At 45.7% G+C, this 18,349-nt stretch overlaps 1 protein-coding gene across 1 annotated transcript in view; it reads left to right on the top strand.

Moving 5' to 3' along the window:
• MAN2A2 (mannosidase alpha class 2A member 2) overlaps window positions 1-18,349 on the top strand; it is a 137,610-nt gene that overhangs the window by 92,483 nt on the left and 26,778 nt on the right. The window contains 3 exon segments of the mRNA XM_030189654.1: window positions 15,187-15,352; window positions 17,568-17,804; window positions 17,950-18,072. Of these exon segments, the coding sequence (XP_030045514.1) occupies window positions 15,187-15,352; window positions 17,568-17,804; window positions 17,950-18,072 (526 nt within the window).

Here is an 18,349-nt window from a genome sequence, read left to right on the forward strand (position 1 = left end):
GTTTTTCTATCAAAAAAGGTGCCGGTACTCAAATGCTAGGCCACCCTTCAGGAGTGGGGTAATCACGGAGGGGCCCACCCCATAATAGCCAGGCCACCTGCAACCAGTCATAGAATCTATGACAAGACAGAATTGGTGTGTAGGGCCTGAGCTCTTTCATTAAAACTTGGGGTCCATGGGTCAATTTTAGCAGATAATGGAAAAGGTGCCGGTACTCAGTACCCCCTCAAAAAAAGCCCTGGTGATGTCTCTCATTGAAAGAGACACCTTGTCCTAGAGTTCAACCCAAGCTGTTGCAGGGGGAATCCCTTGGGTATGAGAAGTCCCTAAATTATGGAGCTCATTTCTTTCCGAGCACTCTACCAAAACCCCCATCCACACCCTTGTCACCTCTTGTTTGGACTACTGCAATCTGCTTCTTGCTGGCCTCCCACTTAGTCACCTCTCCCCTCTCCAATCGGTTCAAAACTCTGCTGCCCGTCTCGTCTTCCGCCAGGGTCGCTTTACTCATACTACCCCTCTCCTCAAGTCGCTTCACTGGCTCCCTATCCGTTTTCGTATCCTATTCAAACTTCTTCTACTAACCTATAAATGTACTCACTCTGCTGCTCCCCAGTATCTCTCCACACTCGTCCTTCCCTACTCCCCTTCCCGTGCACTCCGCTCCATGGATAAATCCTTCTTATTTTTTTATTTTATTTTTGTTACATTTGTACCCCGCGCTTTCCCACTCATGGCAGGCTCAATGCGGCGGGCAATGGAGGGTTAATTGACTTGCCCAGAGTCACAAGGAGCTGCCTGTGCCGGGAATCGAACTCAGTTCCTCAGTTCCCCAGGACCAAAGTCCATCACCCTAACCACTAGGCCACTCCTCCACTCCTCTGTTCCCTTCTCCACTACTGCCAACTCCAGACTTCGCGCCTTCTGTCTCGCTGCACCCTACGCCTGGAATAAACTTCCTGAGCCCCTACGTCTTGCCCCATCCTTGGCCACCTTTAAATCTAGACTGAAAGCCCACCTCTTTAACATTGCTTTTGACTGGTAACCACTTGTAACCACTCGCCTCCACCTACCCTCCTCTCCTCCTTCCTGTACACATTAATTGATTTGCTTACTTTATTTTTTGTCTATTAGATTGTAAGCTCTTTGAGCAGGGACTGTCTTTCATCTATGTTTGTGCAGCGCTGCGTACGCCTTGTAGCGCTATAGAAATGCTAAATAGTAGTAGTAGTAGAAAAAACAGGACCAGATCTGGAGACATCATGTCTGAAAAATGAGTAAGAACCAGTATGGCATAAAATGCAAATGTTTTTTGATGAATCAACTGGTGATCCAATGTGGCCACATTTCAGCAGCAGCCTGCATCGGGGTATGGTGTAGAGAATGACACGGGGACAAAGTTTGACCCCGTAGATTGTCTTCCCCACAGGTTCTGTCTCCATCCCCGTGGGCTATGTCCTCATGTGCAGAAGCCTCACTTATGATTTTATATTTAAATCTTTTTATTAAAGTATAAAAAGGAACAATATGCTGTGCAACTGTTTTATAAATCACAAATAGAAAACAATAATAACAATGAGCAACTATAATACCCCACCACCACCACCACACTCTACCCTTCCAGCCCCAACAATATCTGATTTCTGCTACACCATGGAATCCTAATCCACCATTAAAATGTTCAGGGGTACAAAATACAACCCATTCTGTATGCCCTAGTGGGAAGAAACATTCCCTGTAAAGCACTAAGATTTTTTTAATCTCTGGATGAAAAAGTCATCAACAATCTCAGGATTAAGTCTAGCTCTCCTGTCTTCAACAGTCCTTCCTACAATACTACTACTACTATAAATCATTTCTGTAGCGCTACTAGTCGTATGCAGTGCTTCACAATTTAACATGAAGAAAAGACAGTCCCTGCTCAAAAGAGCTTACAATCTAAATCAGGACAGACAGACAGGACAAATAAGGGATAAGAGTAGGACAGACAGATATCTGTCAATAGATAGATAGGACAATAGAAGATATCTTCTTAGAAGATGTGCTGGTAGCAGGAATGTACAGAATCCCCCATGCAAATTTTGTTAGTTGTGGCCAGTATGTTTACTTGTTTTTCCAAAAAATCAAAATATCACCTGCATCACTCAAACATAAATAACAGTCCAGTTCATTAACAGGCTTCAAAGTAGAAAATGACACAGGGAGAAAGTTTGTCCCCATCCCTTTGGGATCTTGCCCTGTCCCCACAGGCTCTGTCCTCACCCCCATCCTCTTGGTTACCGCGGGTCTTCGTCCCCGTGTCATTCTCTAGTATGGTAGCAACAGTTGTAAGGTCATACAAGGTGCAAATTACACAATGGAATGCATCTAATACGAGGGTGAATCTTAAATTACTGTTTTGTAAAAAAACAGCCAGCATGAGCAATTTCTGCTGAATGGTCCTGTTTTTGTACTGGTGGATAGCCAGCCTCTCTCTTATACTGACTGAATTTCAACTCTGTGTTGATCACCGCTGCTGCAGGTAGCCAGCAATAGTGCCCTCATTTTTGGGTCCAAGGATGTTGTCTTTGTTGGCCCAGAGTGAGAGCAAACCTACATTTGATTCACACATAAGAATAGCTTCCTTAGCGTCTGCTCCAGACCATTCCCAAGTGGTTATTATGCCCTACCAGCAGATGGGGAGATTGAGAAACTACTAAAGATTTGCATATATTAACCCCTGTTTAGTCCTGCCTCTTCAGTATTTTCTCAGCCTCCACAACAGATGCTATGTAGGTCTGAGCAGTCCTGTCTCTTAGGGCCTGAAAGGGGTCCGTGGTCATGTCTTGACTTTCAGAACAACAGACTTTGGATACTTCCATTGCTGCTGCACTCCCAAATTTAATTTACAAATAGAAATAACAAAAAAAGGTTGCAGCTTGGTGTCTCGGAGCCCACCTGCGGGCACTGGCCCTTTGGGCCCAAGGGGGTGTACACTCTGCACTGCGGGTTCCTCATCCCCCCCAGCCTCTGTGTCGTGGTTGCCTTGGCCCCCTCTGCCTATTCCTGAGCGTGGTTTCCTAAGGCCTCCCCAGGTAGACTTGGAACAACTGTGCTAGCAAGATTTTTTTTAAAAGCAAAACAAAAGGAAGACAAAAAATAATCCTAGAAAGCAGGCAGAATTCCGAACTGCTATTGTTTCTGGACTGTTTTCTTACTGGGGTCCAGTTTCTGGCACAGATGAGGTCGGTGGAGGGGGGATTCCCTCGTGGCTGCGCGTCGGGTACAGATGGCAGCTCCCTCAGTTAAGATACATTGCTCTGTGGCGTGTACTGCACACCATATGCTCTCTCCTTTCAGTGGTTTGTGCCACGTGTGAGGATGTGGCAGAGGGGGAGTTCAGTGGCTATTACCAGTACAGCTGGGTTGGAGTTCAGCCTGCCAGGGGACCCGCAGGTGAAACCCAGTTCTGCCAGGAGAAGCAGGGAGCTCAGACCTGCCCAGCGCAATCGGACCTGGGGATGTCCGGCGCCATGTCTGACGGGAAAATCGGAAGTTCTTGATGCGCCATTGCAGATGCTTAGTTCATTGAAGACTCCTCCCCTATTTAAGTGCCAGAATCTTTGAATTGCTCTTCCTCCTCTTTTTACTCCATTTTCTCCGGAGTTTGTCCTACAGCAGGCTTTTTGCCTGAAGCAGGGTCAGCCTGGTTCGGGGGCATCTGACACCTTAGGGCTCATGGAACCCCAGGGACCCTTGGAGACTGGGGCCTGGGCTCCTGATCAGAGTGAGTCCTCTGTGGTAAAGTGCCCACATCTGTATGAGGGTCCAGAGTTCCCAGACCTTGCTGGTCCTTTTCCCAATGCGTAGGATAATTTGTAGTCTCAGGAATGATTTTCAGACTTGCTTGAGGATTCAGATGTGCCTTTGGAGGAGGACCCTACTGTGGTGCTTATTTTCCACCGCCAGGAGCTTCCTCTTTTGACAGCTCAGGTATTACAGCACCTGGATCTCAAAGAGGAGGCTCTTCTGGTTCTTAGGAAAAGGGGATCCCTTGCTGAAGGGCTCCTGCAACCCGCCTAAGGTGTTCTCCTTTAATGATGACCTCAAGGAGTTAGTGGACACTAAGTGGCTGCAGCCCAAGGCCCCCTTACGGACGGCTAGGGCTTACCTCTTATCAGCTTCTGGTGGCGAAGCAGGAGCACTTTCGCTTGCTGACAGTAGACACCTTGGGTTACAGCAGTTAAGAAGATGGTGGTTCCAGTTGAGTGTGCGTCTGTCCTTAGGATCGATGCATGGAAGCTCTTTTGAAGTGCTTCTTTGAGGTCTCTGCTCTGGCCTTGAAAGAAGTTTTGTGGTCTGTGCGTGTTTCCACTAGGCAGAGCAGTTACTGAATTTTCTGGGTTAGGCATTGGATGACCTCATCAATTTAGAGTTGGGGGCTGCCTTCCTGGCAGATACCCTGTATGACTTGGTCTGAGCTTCAGCAAAGTCTTTAGCCCTGTTGGTGGTGGAATGCCAGTCCCTGTGGCTTCAGCAGTGGTCAGCTGACTCAAAAGTGTATCTTAGTCAGTTGACCTTTCGGGTGTGGGTTCTGTTAGGAGAGGACTTTGACAATTTAGTGAAGAATTTAGGGGAGTCCAAGATTCCTAGACTTCCAGAGACCCGGACCCTGGTGGCCTTCTGGGGTTCCTCCAGGGGCCATCTCCGGGCCCTTCAGCGAGCCAGGCAAAACCAGTTTGTAGGTTCGCAGTGTGGTCGGTTTTGGTCCAGGTCCCAGTCCTTTCAGCCCTTTCGAGGGGGCTGTGAGGGAGCTCAAGGACCTTCTGGTCCTTTCTTCTCCCACTTAAGGTTTGGGGGTCCAGTATCCAGATCCTCCCATTGGGGGGTGAAACGAAACGCCTAGCCACCCACCTGGAGCTATCCCTGTGGCCTCCTGATAGTCTTCCCAACGCAGCTCAGGTCCACCTGCATCTACTGCTTGTGGTTTACACTAGCACCCTTCGCCTCACCAACTGGGTCTCACTTACCTCTGGGCAAGTTTCCCACTCTCAGGTTATTCCTCGGTGATTTTCTAGGTTACTGGGGCACATTCTCAGGGGTCCCACAGTTCCCAGAAAGCACCCACAGACCAAAACAGAAACCACCAGGATTCTTAGTCCAGGACAAAGTGACGTTCCTTGATCGGCTGCCACCCGGGGAGGATCGCCGCTGCACCCCCCCCCCCCCCCCCCCGTGCATTCTTCTTACCTGCTGGGAGCATCTGTGCGGCTCTCTGCTCCACTGGTTCTCTGCTCCCTCTGCCCCGGAACAGGAAGTAACAACACGGAAATAAAAGTTGCCTACCTGTAACGGTAGTTCTCCTTGGACAGATGATCTTGCAGCCACACAGATGAAGTGACTCTCCTGTGACATCACTGACCCGGACTAATACCAAAGCATTAAGCTTAAAAAGCTATCATAATATGCGGGCGTGCAGATTCCCGCTCTAGTCTACACTATATACCATCAGGCAAGAACCGCCCCTTTTCAGTTTGATATAATAGCTAGCGGCAACTTAAGGGAAGGTTGGGAGGGATTGTGTGGCTGCAAGATCATCTGTCCAAGGAGAAGTACTGTTACAGGTAGGCAACTTTTATTTCTCCCTGGACAGAGTATCTTGTAGTCACACAAATGAAGATTCCCAAGCTACACAGGTAACAGATTAAGAAACATACATATGTCTATTGGAAAAATAACTGGTACCTGTGTGAGGAGGAGGTGGTAGTTGACACCTCAGACTGCAGAAGAAAGGACAGCATGACCAAAAACTGCATCAGTAGATGAAGTTGTATTGATGCAATAATGTTTCATAAAAGTGTGCACCATTCACCACGTAGCTGCTCTACAAATGTCTTGTAAGGAAGTTCTTTGCAAGTGAGCCCTTGTGGCCGCCATGGCCCTGAGATTATGAGCTGTGACATGAGGAATGTTTGAGGGATAAGATGGGTGTGCAAGTTGATAACATAAGGTGATACACTTCGCAATCCACTGGGATAGAGTTCCTTTCGTCACTGGTTGCGGTTGAAGAGTAGACCGAAGTGAAAGAAATAATTGAGAAGGTCTATTCTTGGATTTGGTTCTATCCAGATAAATGGTTTAGAGCCCTCAGACAGTCCAGAGTATGAAACCTCTTATGATCGTCAGAATCATGTGGAGGAGGATAAAAAGTTGGAAGTACTATTACTTGATTTAAGTGAGAAGGTGAGACTACCTTAGGTAAGAACTTCGGGTGAGTGCAAAGCACGGCCTTATCATGGAATAATTGAGTATATGGTGGATAGTGGATGAGAGCCTGGATCTCACGAATACGGCGTGCTGAAGTCAAAGTTACTAAAAACAGTGTTTTCCAAGTAAGGTATTTGAGTTCCATGCTGTGAAGTGGCTCGAAAGGAGAAGTCATAAGCGCATTCAGCACTAAATTAAGGTCCCATGCTGGAGTTGGTGAACGAATGGGAGGGTAAAGATGCATGAGTACTTTAAGGAATCTTTTTGAAACAGGATGTTGCATGAGGGTCAAGTCGTCCACCGGGTCATGGAACACTGAGAGAGCTGACAAATGAAGTCTTATTGACGAGTGTGATAACCCTGATTTCGAAAGATGGAGAAGATAATCTAAGACACGAGATAGAGAAGCAGTATCAGGGTGGAGACGATAATGGAAACAACAGCTGGAGAAACGCTTCCATTTTGCTATGTAAGATTTCAGAGTGGAGTCTTTTCTAAGAACGCCCTGTGAGGCTATCATGCTCAATTTGGACCGATCAGCCAAGCCGTGAGGTGGAGAGATGTGACGTCTGGGTGAAGAAGACTGCCTTGTTGTGTTATCAGATCCGGATCCAGCATAAGTGGAAGCGGGGGCCTCAAAGTTAGGTTTAGGAGAAATGTGAACCATGCCTGTCTTGGCCAGTAAGGCGCTATAAACAAAAGAGACGCTGTTTCCGATTTCACTGGCCAGTAAGGCGCTATCAACAAAAGAGACGCTGTTTCCGATTTCACCTTCTGGAGCATTTTGGAAATGAGTGGAATTGGAGGAAAGGCATAGAGAAGGCCTTCTGTCCATGGAATTTGGAAAGTGTCTTCTGCTATTCTGTTCGGACTGGGAAACTTTGAGCAAAATCTGTGACATTTGGCGTTGAGAGGGGACGCAAACAGGTCGATGAGAGGCTGACCCCACTTGCTGAAGAGAGCGTGCGTAACAGTGGTCTTGAGTGACCACTCGTGTGGCTGTGATTTTCTGCTGAGTGAATCTGCTAAGGCATTTTGCACCCCAGGTAGGTAGGATGCTGAGATTGTGAACTGGAGACCTAAGACCACATGCCAGATATGTAGAGCTTCCATGCACAGCTGTCGGGACCCGGTACCCCCTTGCCACCTGATTGTCCATTTGAACATGAATTTGTTGATGAGAGAGGTGAGTGTGATACGCGTGAAGAGCCAACTTGATGGCTCACAGCTCCAGGTGATTGATTCTGTATGATGTCTCTTCGTGAGTCCAAAGACCTTGTGTCTTGTAAGAGTTCATGTGTGCTCCCCACCCCTGTTTGGATGCATCGGTGGTTAGGTAAATTGAAGGTAGAGGAGGCCGAAATAGCATTCCTTGAAGGAGATGTGGGGTGTGAGTCCACCATTGCAGAGAAGTTTTCAGACTGTGAGAAAGTCCTATCTTTGTTGCAATAGGATGAAGAGCTTGGATCCATCGGTCCCTCAGGTGCCACTGTAAAGGCCTCATATGTAGTCTTGCTAAAGGTACTACTGGTATAGCAGCTGCCATATGACCCAGAAGGACTAATAATGTCCGAGCCGTGGTGAACGATACATGAGTCGGGTGAGAAATGAGAATGTGAATTTGCGTGGCTCTGCTACGAGGCAAATACGCTAGCATCTGAGGTGTATGAAGAACTGCTCCTATGAACTTGAGTCGTTGAACTGGAAGGAGTTGTTTTTTTTTTTTTTTTTAATTTTTTCTTTATTAAGTTTATATTACATTCAGTCATACAACTTAAATGTCAGGATGAAGGAAACATAAATGACCATTAGTTGAGATTTTTCTGTTGATGAGGAACCCAAGAATCATGAGGAGAGAGGTGACCTTCTGCAGTGTTTGGAGAGCGTCTTGAGCCAATCGTCTAGATAAGGGGAAATCATTATTCTCTGTTGACGAAGATGGGCTATGATCATGATCACACATTTTGTGAACACCCTTGGCACTGAAGAGAGGCTGAACGGGAGAACTCGAAATTGGTAATGATGAGAATCCACTTGATAACGAAGATACCTTCTGGACGAATGGTGAATAGGAATGTGTAAATATGCGTCTTGAAGGTCAAGAGACACCCGCCAGGTATTTTGATCTAGAAGTGGGAGAACCATTTGAAGAGTTGTCATTTTTCATTTTTGAGAAATTTGTTTAGGGATCTTAAATCCAGAATAGAGCGTAGACCGCCGTTCTTTTTCGGAATAAGAATCTGGAATAAAATCCTGTGTTCCGGTGAGATTCCTGTACCGGTTCGATTGCATTGATTTGCAGGAGACAGGAGATTTCTTCCTGAAGGAGATGAAGGTGACAGGAAAGAACCTGAGAGGTGACAATGTGCGTGTGAGGCGGAGGATTCACAAAGTGAAGATGGTATCCCTGGTGTTCAATTGAAAGGACCCATTTGTCTGAAGTGATAAGGGACCACTGAGGAGCAAAAAAATTGAAGACAGCCTCCAACCGGTAGGTCTATGGCAACTGCCGGGTCAAAAAGAAGATAAGGGTTTGGGCGCCATAGTGGGCGCTGGCTTAGGTGTTCTCCTTTCTCTATATGACTTCTTTGACTGCTGAGGCCTATTTGGCTTATTGTTGTATTTGTAGTTAGAGTTGTACCTATTGAACGGGTATGGTTTACGAGAATTGTGTCTCCTTTTAGAAGTGACATATGATGAACGTTGAAAAGAAGATCTAGGCTGGTTGAGATTGTCATCTTCTAAAGTATCTAGAGTTGTGCAATCCTGTTTGATGTTATCAATAATGTTTTTAACCCTATCACCAAAGAGATTGTCCCCTGTACAAGGAGCATCAGCTACCCGGTTGTGAATATCTTCACGGAGAGTTGACGCTTTTAACCAAGCCAAATGTCTTGTGGAAATGCCCACCACAGCACCTCTAACTGAAGTGTCATAAGAATTGTGGGCGGCTCTGATTAAATTAGTTGCACATTCTTCCAGGTTTTGGAGTAATGGTTGCAGTTGAGGTTGCATTGTAGCTGGGAGAGAATCAACCGCTTTAGACAAACTGTCCAGTATAGTGAATTGATAGTCGGTATAATGAAAAATATGAAGCCCTATCCGGGCATTGAGCATGGCACTTTGATACATTTTCTTGCCTAATAAGTCCATGAGCTTCATTTCCTTAGTTGGTGGAAAATTAGAATGGTCCCGTGAGCTCTTATGCTTACGCATGGCTGAATGAACTACTATAGATTGATAGCTGCGGCTTACCAAATCCCAAAGTGTCCTGGACCTTGTATTTTGTATCTAGATGCTTTTTTGTAGGCGTAAATGTGAAGGGAGTAGACCAAACAAGTTTATGTTGATCTGCAAGGACATTGTGTAATGGCAATGCTATTATTTCCTTCAGTGCTTCCTTGTAGCTTCTTTGATTGTGGATCAGGTTGAGAAGTTGAATGAATGTCCAAAGCTGATGCCAACTTGAGAAATTTGGGGTAAGAAGTATCCTCAGGTTGAGATGACTTAGATGGTTGCGGAGGAGAGGGGTCAGAAGATAAACCCGGAGTTCCCGCATCTTGATCAGAATGGTTATCAGGAGAACAACACCTAGAGTGGCCCTGAGAATGTAGAGGAGAAGATTCATAGTCCGAAAAAATTTCTTCTGCCATAGATTCTGATGTAGACACTGACCATGAACGTTTCCTATGAGATGAAGAAGGAGCAGAACATGAGAAGGCAGCTGCCGAGTCTGAAGGTACCTGAGAAGTCAAACGCTGCTGGTGAGACTGCTGGGTCTGATTTTTTAATAAAAAATCACGAAGGAGATGGAGAATATCTTGATTAGATTGTGACATTTGAAAAGAAGAGGAGATATTGTCTGTAGGCATTGTGCCTAAAACTGCTGAGTTTTAGGCACACCACTTGATTGTTTAAATCCTGTCTGCATTCTGGAGAGAGAAATGGTATCTGATTTGGAGTGGTTTGAGTATGAGAAGGAGAGGAGGAGCCATAAAACTGCTGAGAGGAAGCATTGTGTTGGTGAAAAGGGGAGGAGCTAGATCGGTTCCAGTGAGAAGAGGAGGAGCTAACTCGATGATGATGAGTGGGAGGAGCCAGCTCGATGATGAGAATGGGAGAAGCTCTGTCGGTGCCGAGTAGAAGAAGAGCTCCTTCGGTGCAGAGAATGATGGTGCTGACGAGTGTGATGATGAGGCAGTGAAGAGTCAGATCGGTGCCGATGAGAGTGAGAAGATTTGGTGCCATGCTGAAGATCAGTGAGCATTTTAGCTCATTTAGCAGGAGATTTTGTTAGCCCCGATGGAGGAGATATAGGGGGCGTGTCCTGAATCTCCGCACCGAAAACAGAAGTAGTAAGTTGTGGTGGCAGAGTCTAAGGAGAAATCAACAGGTGTTGAACAGGTTCTGATTCATGATAGAAACTGCAACCTCCGAACTTTTACCAGGCAGAGGTTCGCCAGAGTGTTTTCTTTTGCTTGCAGCTTTTTTACCAAGCTGTTTAGAGGATGTCTGTTGAGGTAACTCATCGACGATGGCTCTCATTTTAAGATCTCTAATTTTTCGTGTTCGAGGGAGCACGCTAGCACACTTGTCACAGTTGGAATCTAAGTGTGCTTTCCCCAGACAGCGAACACACTGATCTTGAGGATCTAAGTTAGACTTTTTATTATTACAGTCTTTGCAGCGTTTGAAGTGCTGTTTCTTTGCCGACATGACAGGGAAGAGAAAAACTGCCAAATTGAATTCCTTAACGAAGGAGTGAAACTGTGGAGAAGAAAACAAAAATTAAAGAAAAAAACAAAAAAATATATATTATAATCGCGAGAAAACTGCACTGGAGAGTATTGAGTCAGTGGGTCTGACCGTCAGTGCAGAAAGAAATAAACTGAAAAGGGGCAGTTCCTGCCTGATGGTATATAGTGTAGACTAGAGCGGGAATCTGCACGTGCGCATATTGTGATAGCTTTTTAAGCTTAATGCTTTGGTATTGGTCCGGGTCAGTGACGTCACGGGAGAGCCACTTCATTTGTGTGGCTGCAAGATATTCTGTCCAGGGAGAACCAGCAGAGCAGATAGCCGTGCGGCTGCTCCCTGCACCCCTCCTGCAGTGTGTACCCGGGGCTCACCGCTCCCACCGCCACACCCTCAGTATGCCACTGCCAGAACAGCAGAGTCAATAAACTAATCAGATTTATTGTCAGAGTAGAACAGAACCATATAAAAAGGTGGAAAAGAATAGGCAATAGCAGATAGTTTTATATTTGATCCAGATTCAATTATCTAAACATTTATCTACTACCTAAATAGTACCTGGGAAGTTCAGGAACAAGATATAGGTGCTCACAGGTAATGAAGTCTAACTTTTCACTGGGTCTCAGGAAAAGAGAACCACCTCTTTCCATTCCCTTATCTGTGACTAAAAAAAAAAATACCTCACAGCTTAAGCTAACAGCTTTTGGTGGGAAGAAGAAACTGACAATTCTGTAACAACTTTACAAACAACAAACAGTCACCACCTGCTGGTCAAAGGAAATGCACATCATAAACAATAGCTATATAATTTACAAACAGGAAATTCCCTATTTCACCACAGGGAGCATTTACAGCATTTCTACCAGAACTAGACCCTCATCACCATGGACCGCTGGGTCCTGGACATTCTGCAGTTTGGTTACCACCTGGAGTTCCGTATCCTCTTCCAGACTTCGTGCTGTCCCCTTGCAGGGTGCCACAGAAAGTGGTGTTGGACAGGTTGTTGACATTGGAAGCTGTTCCCGTCCCGTTGGCCGAGAGAGGTTTTGTAGGTAATCCATTTACTTTGTGGTGCCCAAGAAGTAAGGGTCCATCTGGCCAATCTTGGACCTCGAGAGAGTACCTGGCTGTACAGGTGTCACCCTTTCACGTGGAGACTCTGTGATCTGTCGTCATGGCAGTCCGCAAGGAGGATTTTCTTATGTCCGTGGAACTGTCGGAGGCCTATTTCCACATCCCGATTCATCCAGCTTTGCTGTTCTGGGGCTTCAATATCAGTTCCAGGTGGTGGTAGCAGCCCATCTGCAGCGAGGAGTGTCCTGGTGCACTCATACTTGGATGATTGGCTGATTCCGGCCAAATCTTTCCAGGAGACCTGGAGTACCTGGGGGTGCGCTTCGACACCCTGTTGGGCAAGGTTTTTTTCCACCACAGCAGATCTTGAAGCTCTGTGCTCAAGTGTGCCGCCTGTCTCGGCTTGTCTGCCCAATGGCATGGAACATTCTGCAGCTATTAAGCTCCATGGCAGCCACAGTCAAGGTGGTGCCCTGGGCACTGGTGCACATGCAGCTTGTGCAGCAAGTGCTGTTATCCTGCTGGTCTTCGATTAGAGACGACCTTCAGACCTGTGTGCCACTGCAGGTGCCGGTGCGGAACACCTTGGTCTGGTGGCTGAATGAGGCCCAGTTGTTGGCTGTGGTGGGTCGTCATCACCACGGATGCCAGCCTTTCCAGCTGGGGGCGCCTACTGCCAGGGTCAGGTGGCGCAGGGCCTGTGATCGGCCACCGAGGCCAAGTGATCCATCAATCATTTGTAGACCAGGGTCATTCGGCTAGCTCTGGAAACCTTTCAATCTCTTCTGCACAAGGGATATGCGTCCTATCAGACAACGTGACAACTGTGGCTTATGTCAATCATCAGGGAGGTACCAGGAGTTGTCTGCTGGCTCTGGAGGCAGAGATGTTACTGGCCTGGGCAGATTGCAGTGTGCAATGCCTCTCCGCAGCTCATGTCGCAAGGATTTCCAATCTAGCACAGGTTACGTCAGCAGGGGAAGGAATTTGCTGGATCCCGGAGAGTGATTCCTCTTGGACTCAGCCTTTTTAGGCCATTGAGCTTTGTTGGGGGATTTCTCTTATGGATCTGATGGCCACTTTCCGGAATTCCAAGACTCCTACAGTTGCAGGAGGGAGCCATTGTCGGAGGGCCTCAATGCCCCGACAGTCCTGTTCATTACAGGGCCTGTTGTACGTGTTTCCGCCGTGGTCCCTGATTGGCAGAGTCCTGCAGAAGATAGAAGATAGATTCATCAGGGGTGGTACTCATTGCTCCAGATTAGCCTTGTTGACCCTATACGGCATTCTCCTGTGGCTTGTGTTTGGGGAGTCCCTACGGTTCAATCCGGAGGTTCCGTTCATTCTTCAGAGCACAGTGGTCATGACCGATGTGGGTTGTCTCTCGTTTATTGCATGGCTCTTGAGCAGATGCGCTTGTTGATGAAGGATTATTGGCTGGCATCATTTCAACCTTGTTGAGTTCCCGGAAGCATTCTACCTCCTTGGCATACATTCGGGTCTAGCGTGTTTTTGAGGACTGGTGTGGAACCCACAGGGTGATTCCCCTTCGGTCTTCCGTACTGGAGATCTTGCATTTTTTACAGGATGGCCTGGAGAAGGGCTTGTCTCTTTCATCACTCTGCGTGCACTTGGCAGCCTTGGCTGCTTACCGGAGCCTGACTTGCAGCCATTCCATGGCATGGTTTCTCCAGAGAGTTCGGCATTTGCATCCTCCGTTTCATAAGGTGGTGCTGCCTTGGGATTTGAGCCTTGTGTTGGCTGCCTTGGTGACGATGCCCTTTGAGCCCTTGTCCTCGTCTACTTTGGAGGATCTCTCCCTGAAAGTTGTCTCTGTGGTGGCTATTACTTCAGCACGTCAGGTCTCTGATTTGCAGGCTTTTTCCTGTCGGGAGCCCTTTCTTCCCTTTTGCAAGGAGCGGGTGGTTCTCTGTCCCATTCCTTCATTTGTGCCGAAGGTCGTTTCTTCCTTCCATCTCAGTCAGACAGTTTCCCTGTCTGTGTTTCACAGGGAGGACTTGGGTTCACTTTATCGGATGTTAAGAGGGCTCTCTGCTTTTATCTTCACCACACTAAGGAGTTTCATTAGTAAGATCATTTATTTGTCTTTTTTTCCAGGCCACAGAAAGGTCAGGCAGCTTCAAAAGTCACTGTGGCCTGGTGGATCAAGGAGGCGTTTCTTCAGCATACTTGCAGAGAAACGGGCGCCGGCGGTGTTGATGGCACATTCCACGCATGCTCTGTCTACTTTGTGGGCTGAATGTTCATTCTGATTCCAGACACTTGTGGTCGTCCCTTCATTCTGTTGTGAAGCATTACAGATTGGATATGCATGTTAGACAGGATGCAGTCTTTGGGGATATGGTATTGGCTTTGGGTTTGTCCGTTTCCCACCCTCGTTAGATACTTCTCTGCTACTTCCCACTTGTTGGAAATGGTGTGGAACAGACTCCAAGGAAGGTAGTCTGCGTTGGTCTCCCCAGGGGGCAATTCTGGACACTAGTGAGATCTCTCTGTGGGTGCTGCAATCCCCCCCCCCCCCCCCCCAAAAAAAAAAAAAAACCAAGAGACCAAGATGGTCAAAATGTCCAAAAAAGAAGGACATAAACAAAGAGAAACTCTTAGGCTGTGTCATCTGCTGGCCGCTGGGAACAACCAGGTTCTGGTGTGAGCTCAGGGTCCAGGTCACGTTCTCTTTACAGAGAATTTACGGGGTTTATTTGTGTTCTGGTTGTTCCTCGTTTCCCTGTGGACTATTCATTCAGAGGGTGCTCTTGTTCTGTTACCACCATCTTAGCTTTGTCAATAGAAATACTGAAGGGGGCAAGGCTGCACAGGGGTTAATATATGTGTCTTTAATAGTTTCTCAGTCTCCCCATCTGCTGGTAGAAGGGCATAATACCCACTCATTGGGAATGGTCTGGAGAGACTAAAGGAAAGGAAATTATCAGGTAAGGTCTAATTTCTCATTACAGTACCAGGCTTTGCATGCTGAGTGGTTGTTTCACATGTTCTCGTTCATCCCGTTCTGTGAAGTATACAATACAATTTGCCTTTGTCCTCAGTTTGATGTCCATTCTGCTGAGCTATGATCTTGTTGGTTTGCTCTAGGTATGTGGTGGTGTATAATGCTGTAGAACAGAAACGCCTCTGTGTCATACTTCTTCTGGTAAATACTGCCTGGGTCCGGGTTTTGACAGAAGAGGGGCAGCCATTAGCAATCCAGCTTAGTGCAGTATGGCATTCTGCCACTGATATGACGGCTGATGTATACCAGGTAGGAAGAGGTGGTGGTCTTTATTTCTCAGCTTGTTGGCTATGATACCATGTTCCTTTTTTTATATGTAACTGTAGAGTTCCTAATGTCATTGAGATGAGCACTGTCTTAATTCTTACCTAGGGAACTTGGAACTACTGGTTGAATGTCTTAATTATATATATTTTTTTCCTTTTTAATACAAACCTGTGTTAAATTACTTATTCCTTACTGCCCTTCCAGACTAGTCCAGATGTATGGGTTTGTCTTCTATCAGCAGGTGGAGACTGAGAAATTCTAACTAGTGACATCACTTAAGAATTCTGTGCAGGGACCTAACTAGCTATTATTTCTTGGTCTCCCTCAATTCTCTTTCAGCACCACCCCAAGGCTTCTCTCTTCCTCTGAACAAACACCCCTATCCTCTCATTGATTCCCATCTAAACACACACACAGATACAACATTGTACTATTTCCCTGTACTAAGTGCTGTGATCCTTTATATGCAAATACAATATACTTTCTATATATATCCAAACCCGTGTGGATTGTGTATTCTTTGGGAACCCACTGCCTCTGTGAACTGGACCCGGGACCATCCCTAGACAATGATTGCTGACAGTATACTATGCCTTACTTTGTACTGTTATTTGAATATTTTTACTGCTGTAATTGTCTATTGCTTATATTTGATTTATTCATACTGTACACTGCCTTGAGTGAATTCTTTCAAAAAGATGGTGAATAAATCCTAATAAATAAATTATTATAGAGCCCACTGATCTGCGGTTACTCAGGCCAGTCTTTGAAAACATATCTTAAGTAACCTCCAATCTGAGGACGAACCAGACAATGGGCCCCCACAATCTCAATGTGAAGTTCTAACAGCTGCACCTCCAGATGAAACTTCATGACTTCTCTATTGGCCCTCACAAAAGGGCTGCTGTTGGGAAGGAAACCTGCTATGTATTTCTAGCCTGCCTAACTCTTCCAGGTCTGTAAGTGCAGTCTGACGTGGTGGCTACAGTCCTTGAATCTAACTAAAGGTACAATTCAAGAGACTCCAGAATGGATTTTGGTGATGATGGATGCCTGTCTGGAAGGCTGAGAAGGTCATTTGTCAGAGCAAGGTGACACAGAGTCAATGGACAACAGTAGAGAGACCTTGGCCGATCAACTGGGTAGAAGCAAGCAAAAGCTATGTGTTTTGTTCTCAAGATGTTTCGTCCCTTAATTCAATGCAAATCTGTTCGCCTTCGTTTGGACAGTGCCACAGCGATAGCTTATATGAATCAAAAGGGACCATCAAAAAAAGTCAAAATGTTACATGGCTAAATGTTTGAAAGTACATCTTTTATTTTATTTATGTATTTAAAACTTTCTTATATCCAGCCTATGTACAAATCTTGGTGACTTACAATAATATATACATAAGCGTATTCTATAAAGTGATACATGTAAATAAGATGTGGATCTGAAAAGGGGGCGTGGCCAATCCTAGAAATTACACGCACTGTTATAGAATATGCCTGTTTGGCATGTAATTTAGGCATCGGCATTTACACCAGGATTTCATTGGTGTAAATGGCCACAACTAAATATAGTCGCAGAAAATGGGTGTATTCTATAAACTGTGCCTAAATTTAGATGAGGTTTATTTAGAATACACCTAGGCATATTTTTTCAGCACTGATTTTTTTTTTTTTAAGGCATAGAATCTAGCCCAAAATAGCCATTTATATAGCTAAATATGTTGTCTGAAAATTAGCTACCCTGTATGCAGGTAAAAGTTTGCACCTAATGTCTGTACTCACATTTTTATGGACGCATTCCTGGAATGGGGTTGAGACAGGGGAGGCAGCAGCATGCATAATTTTGGCTGGAAGGTAGTTCCTGCAGCAAAAGAATTGGGTGGGATTGATTTTTATTTATTAATTTATTTTTAATTTCTGCTATCTTTCTAAACAAAAGAGCCTTCTCACTGAAAACTTCTAACATCAGTGTTAGTGTTAACTGAAATGTTTTGATTTTTAAAAGACCTTGGGGGCACTTTTACTAAAGCTTAGCGCACACTAAGTGCTAAGACGCCAATAAGTATAGAATGGGCTTCTTAGCATTTAGCGCGCACTAAACTTTAGTAAAAGGGCCCCATAGGGTCCAAGTCTGTTAACTTCAAAGACTTATGACAATCTCTTCATTGGCAAAAATCTTCCATTTATATACTCTGATCTCCCAGGTATCTTTCATTGCTCACCTTCCTGCTCTGGGGCTTGGTGTCTTCCAACTCTTCAAGTCCTTTGATGGCCACTCCACACTTAAATCCAATGTCCAAATCTACTTGCATGGGCGAGACTTGGCAGTGAAGAAATATGACACGTTCCCTGTCAAAATCTTTGAATCCAGCACAGATGATTTTTACCTGGAGAATCAGTATATGCAAGTCTGGTTCTCAGGCGTCACTGGGCTTCTGAAGGTGAGAGGGGGCATGAGCATGCACTGATGTTAATTTAGAGATCCTGTTGCACAGTGGCTCTTCACGCCTAAGAACCATCTCCATTTTCTTCTACATATGGTGTGCTCAAGCTTCTTTCATTTTCACTGAACACATTTTGTTTCAGAGTATAAAGCGTGCAGGGGAGGAGCAAGAACAGAAGGTCAGTATGGAATTTCTCATCTATGGAACTCGGACCTCCAAAGATAAGAGTGGAGCTTACCTATTTTTACCCGATGGAGAAGCCAAGGTAACAGTGTTTCACTTGAAATGAGTCCTTTCAAAAGCAGTAATATCCCCTGGGAAACTGTAAACTGAGACCAATTTAATCCATGGCTTCCAGGAACTAAGATTGATCTGTTATCAAGCCAGACATCTATTATGCAGTAGCTGTTTCCAAGCTTATCAAAACAGCAGCATAAATACTGAATTTAGAAATATTTTATACCCTTGCCGAAGACATTAACAATCCCCCCCCCCCTTCAGTATTCAGCCGGCTGTGGACAACATTTTTATGTCCTCCGCCA

This window comes from Microcaecilia unicolor, chromosome 1 (assembly GCF_901765095.1).
Source record: "Microcaecilia unicolor chromosome 1, aMicUni1.1, whole genome shotgun sequence".
In the NCBI taxonomy this organism is placed as follows: Eukaryota; Metazoa; Chordata; class Amphibia; order Gymnophiona; family Siphonopidae; genus Microcaecilia; species Microcaecilia unicolor.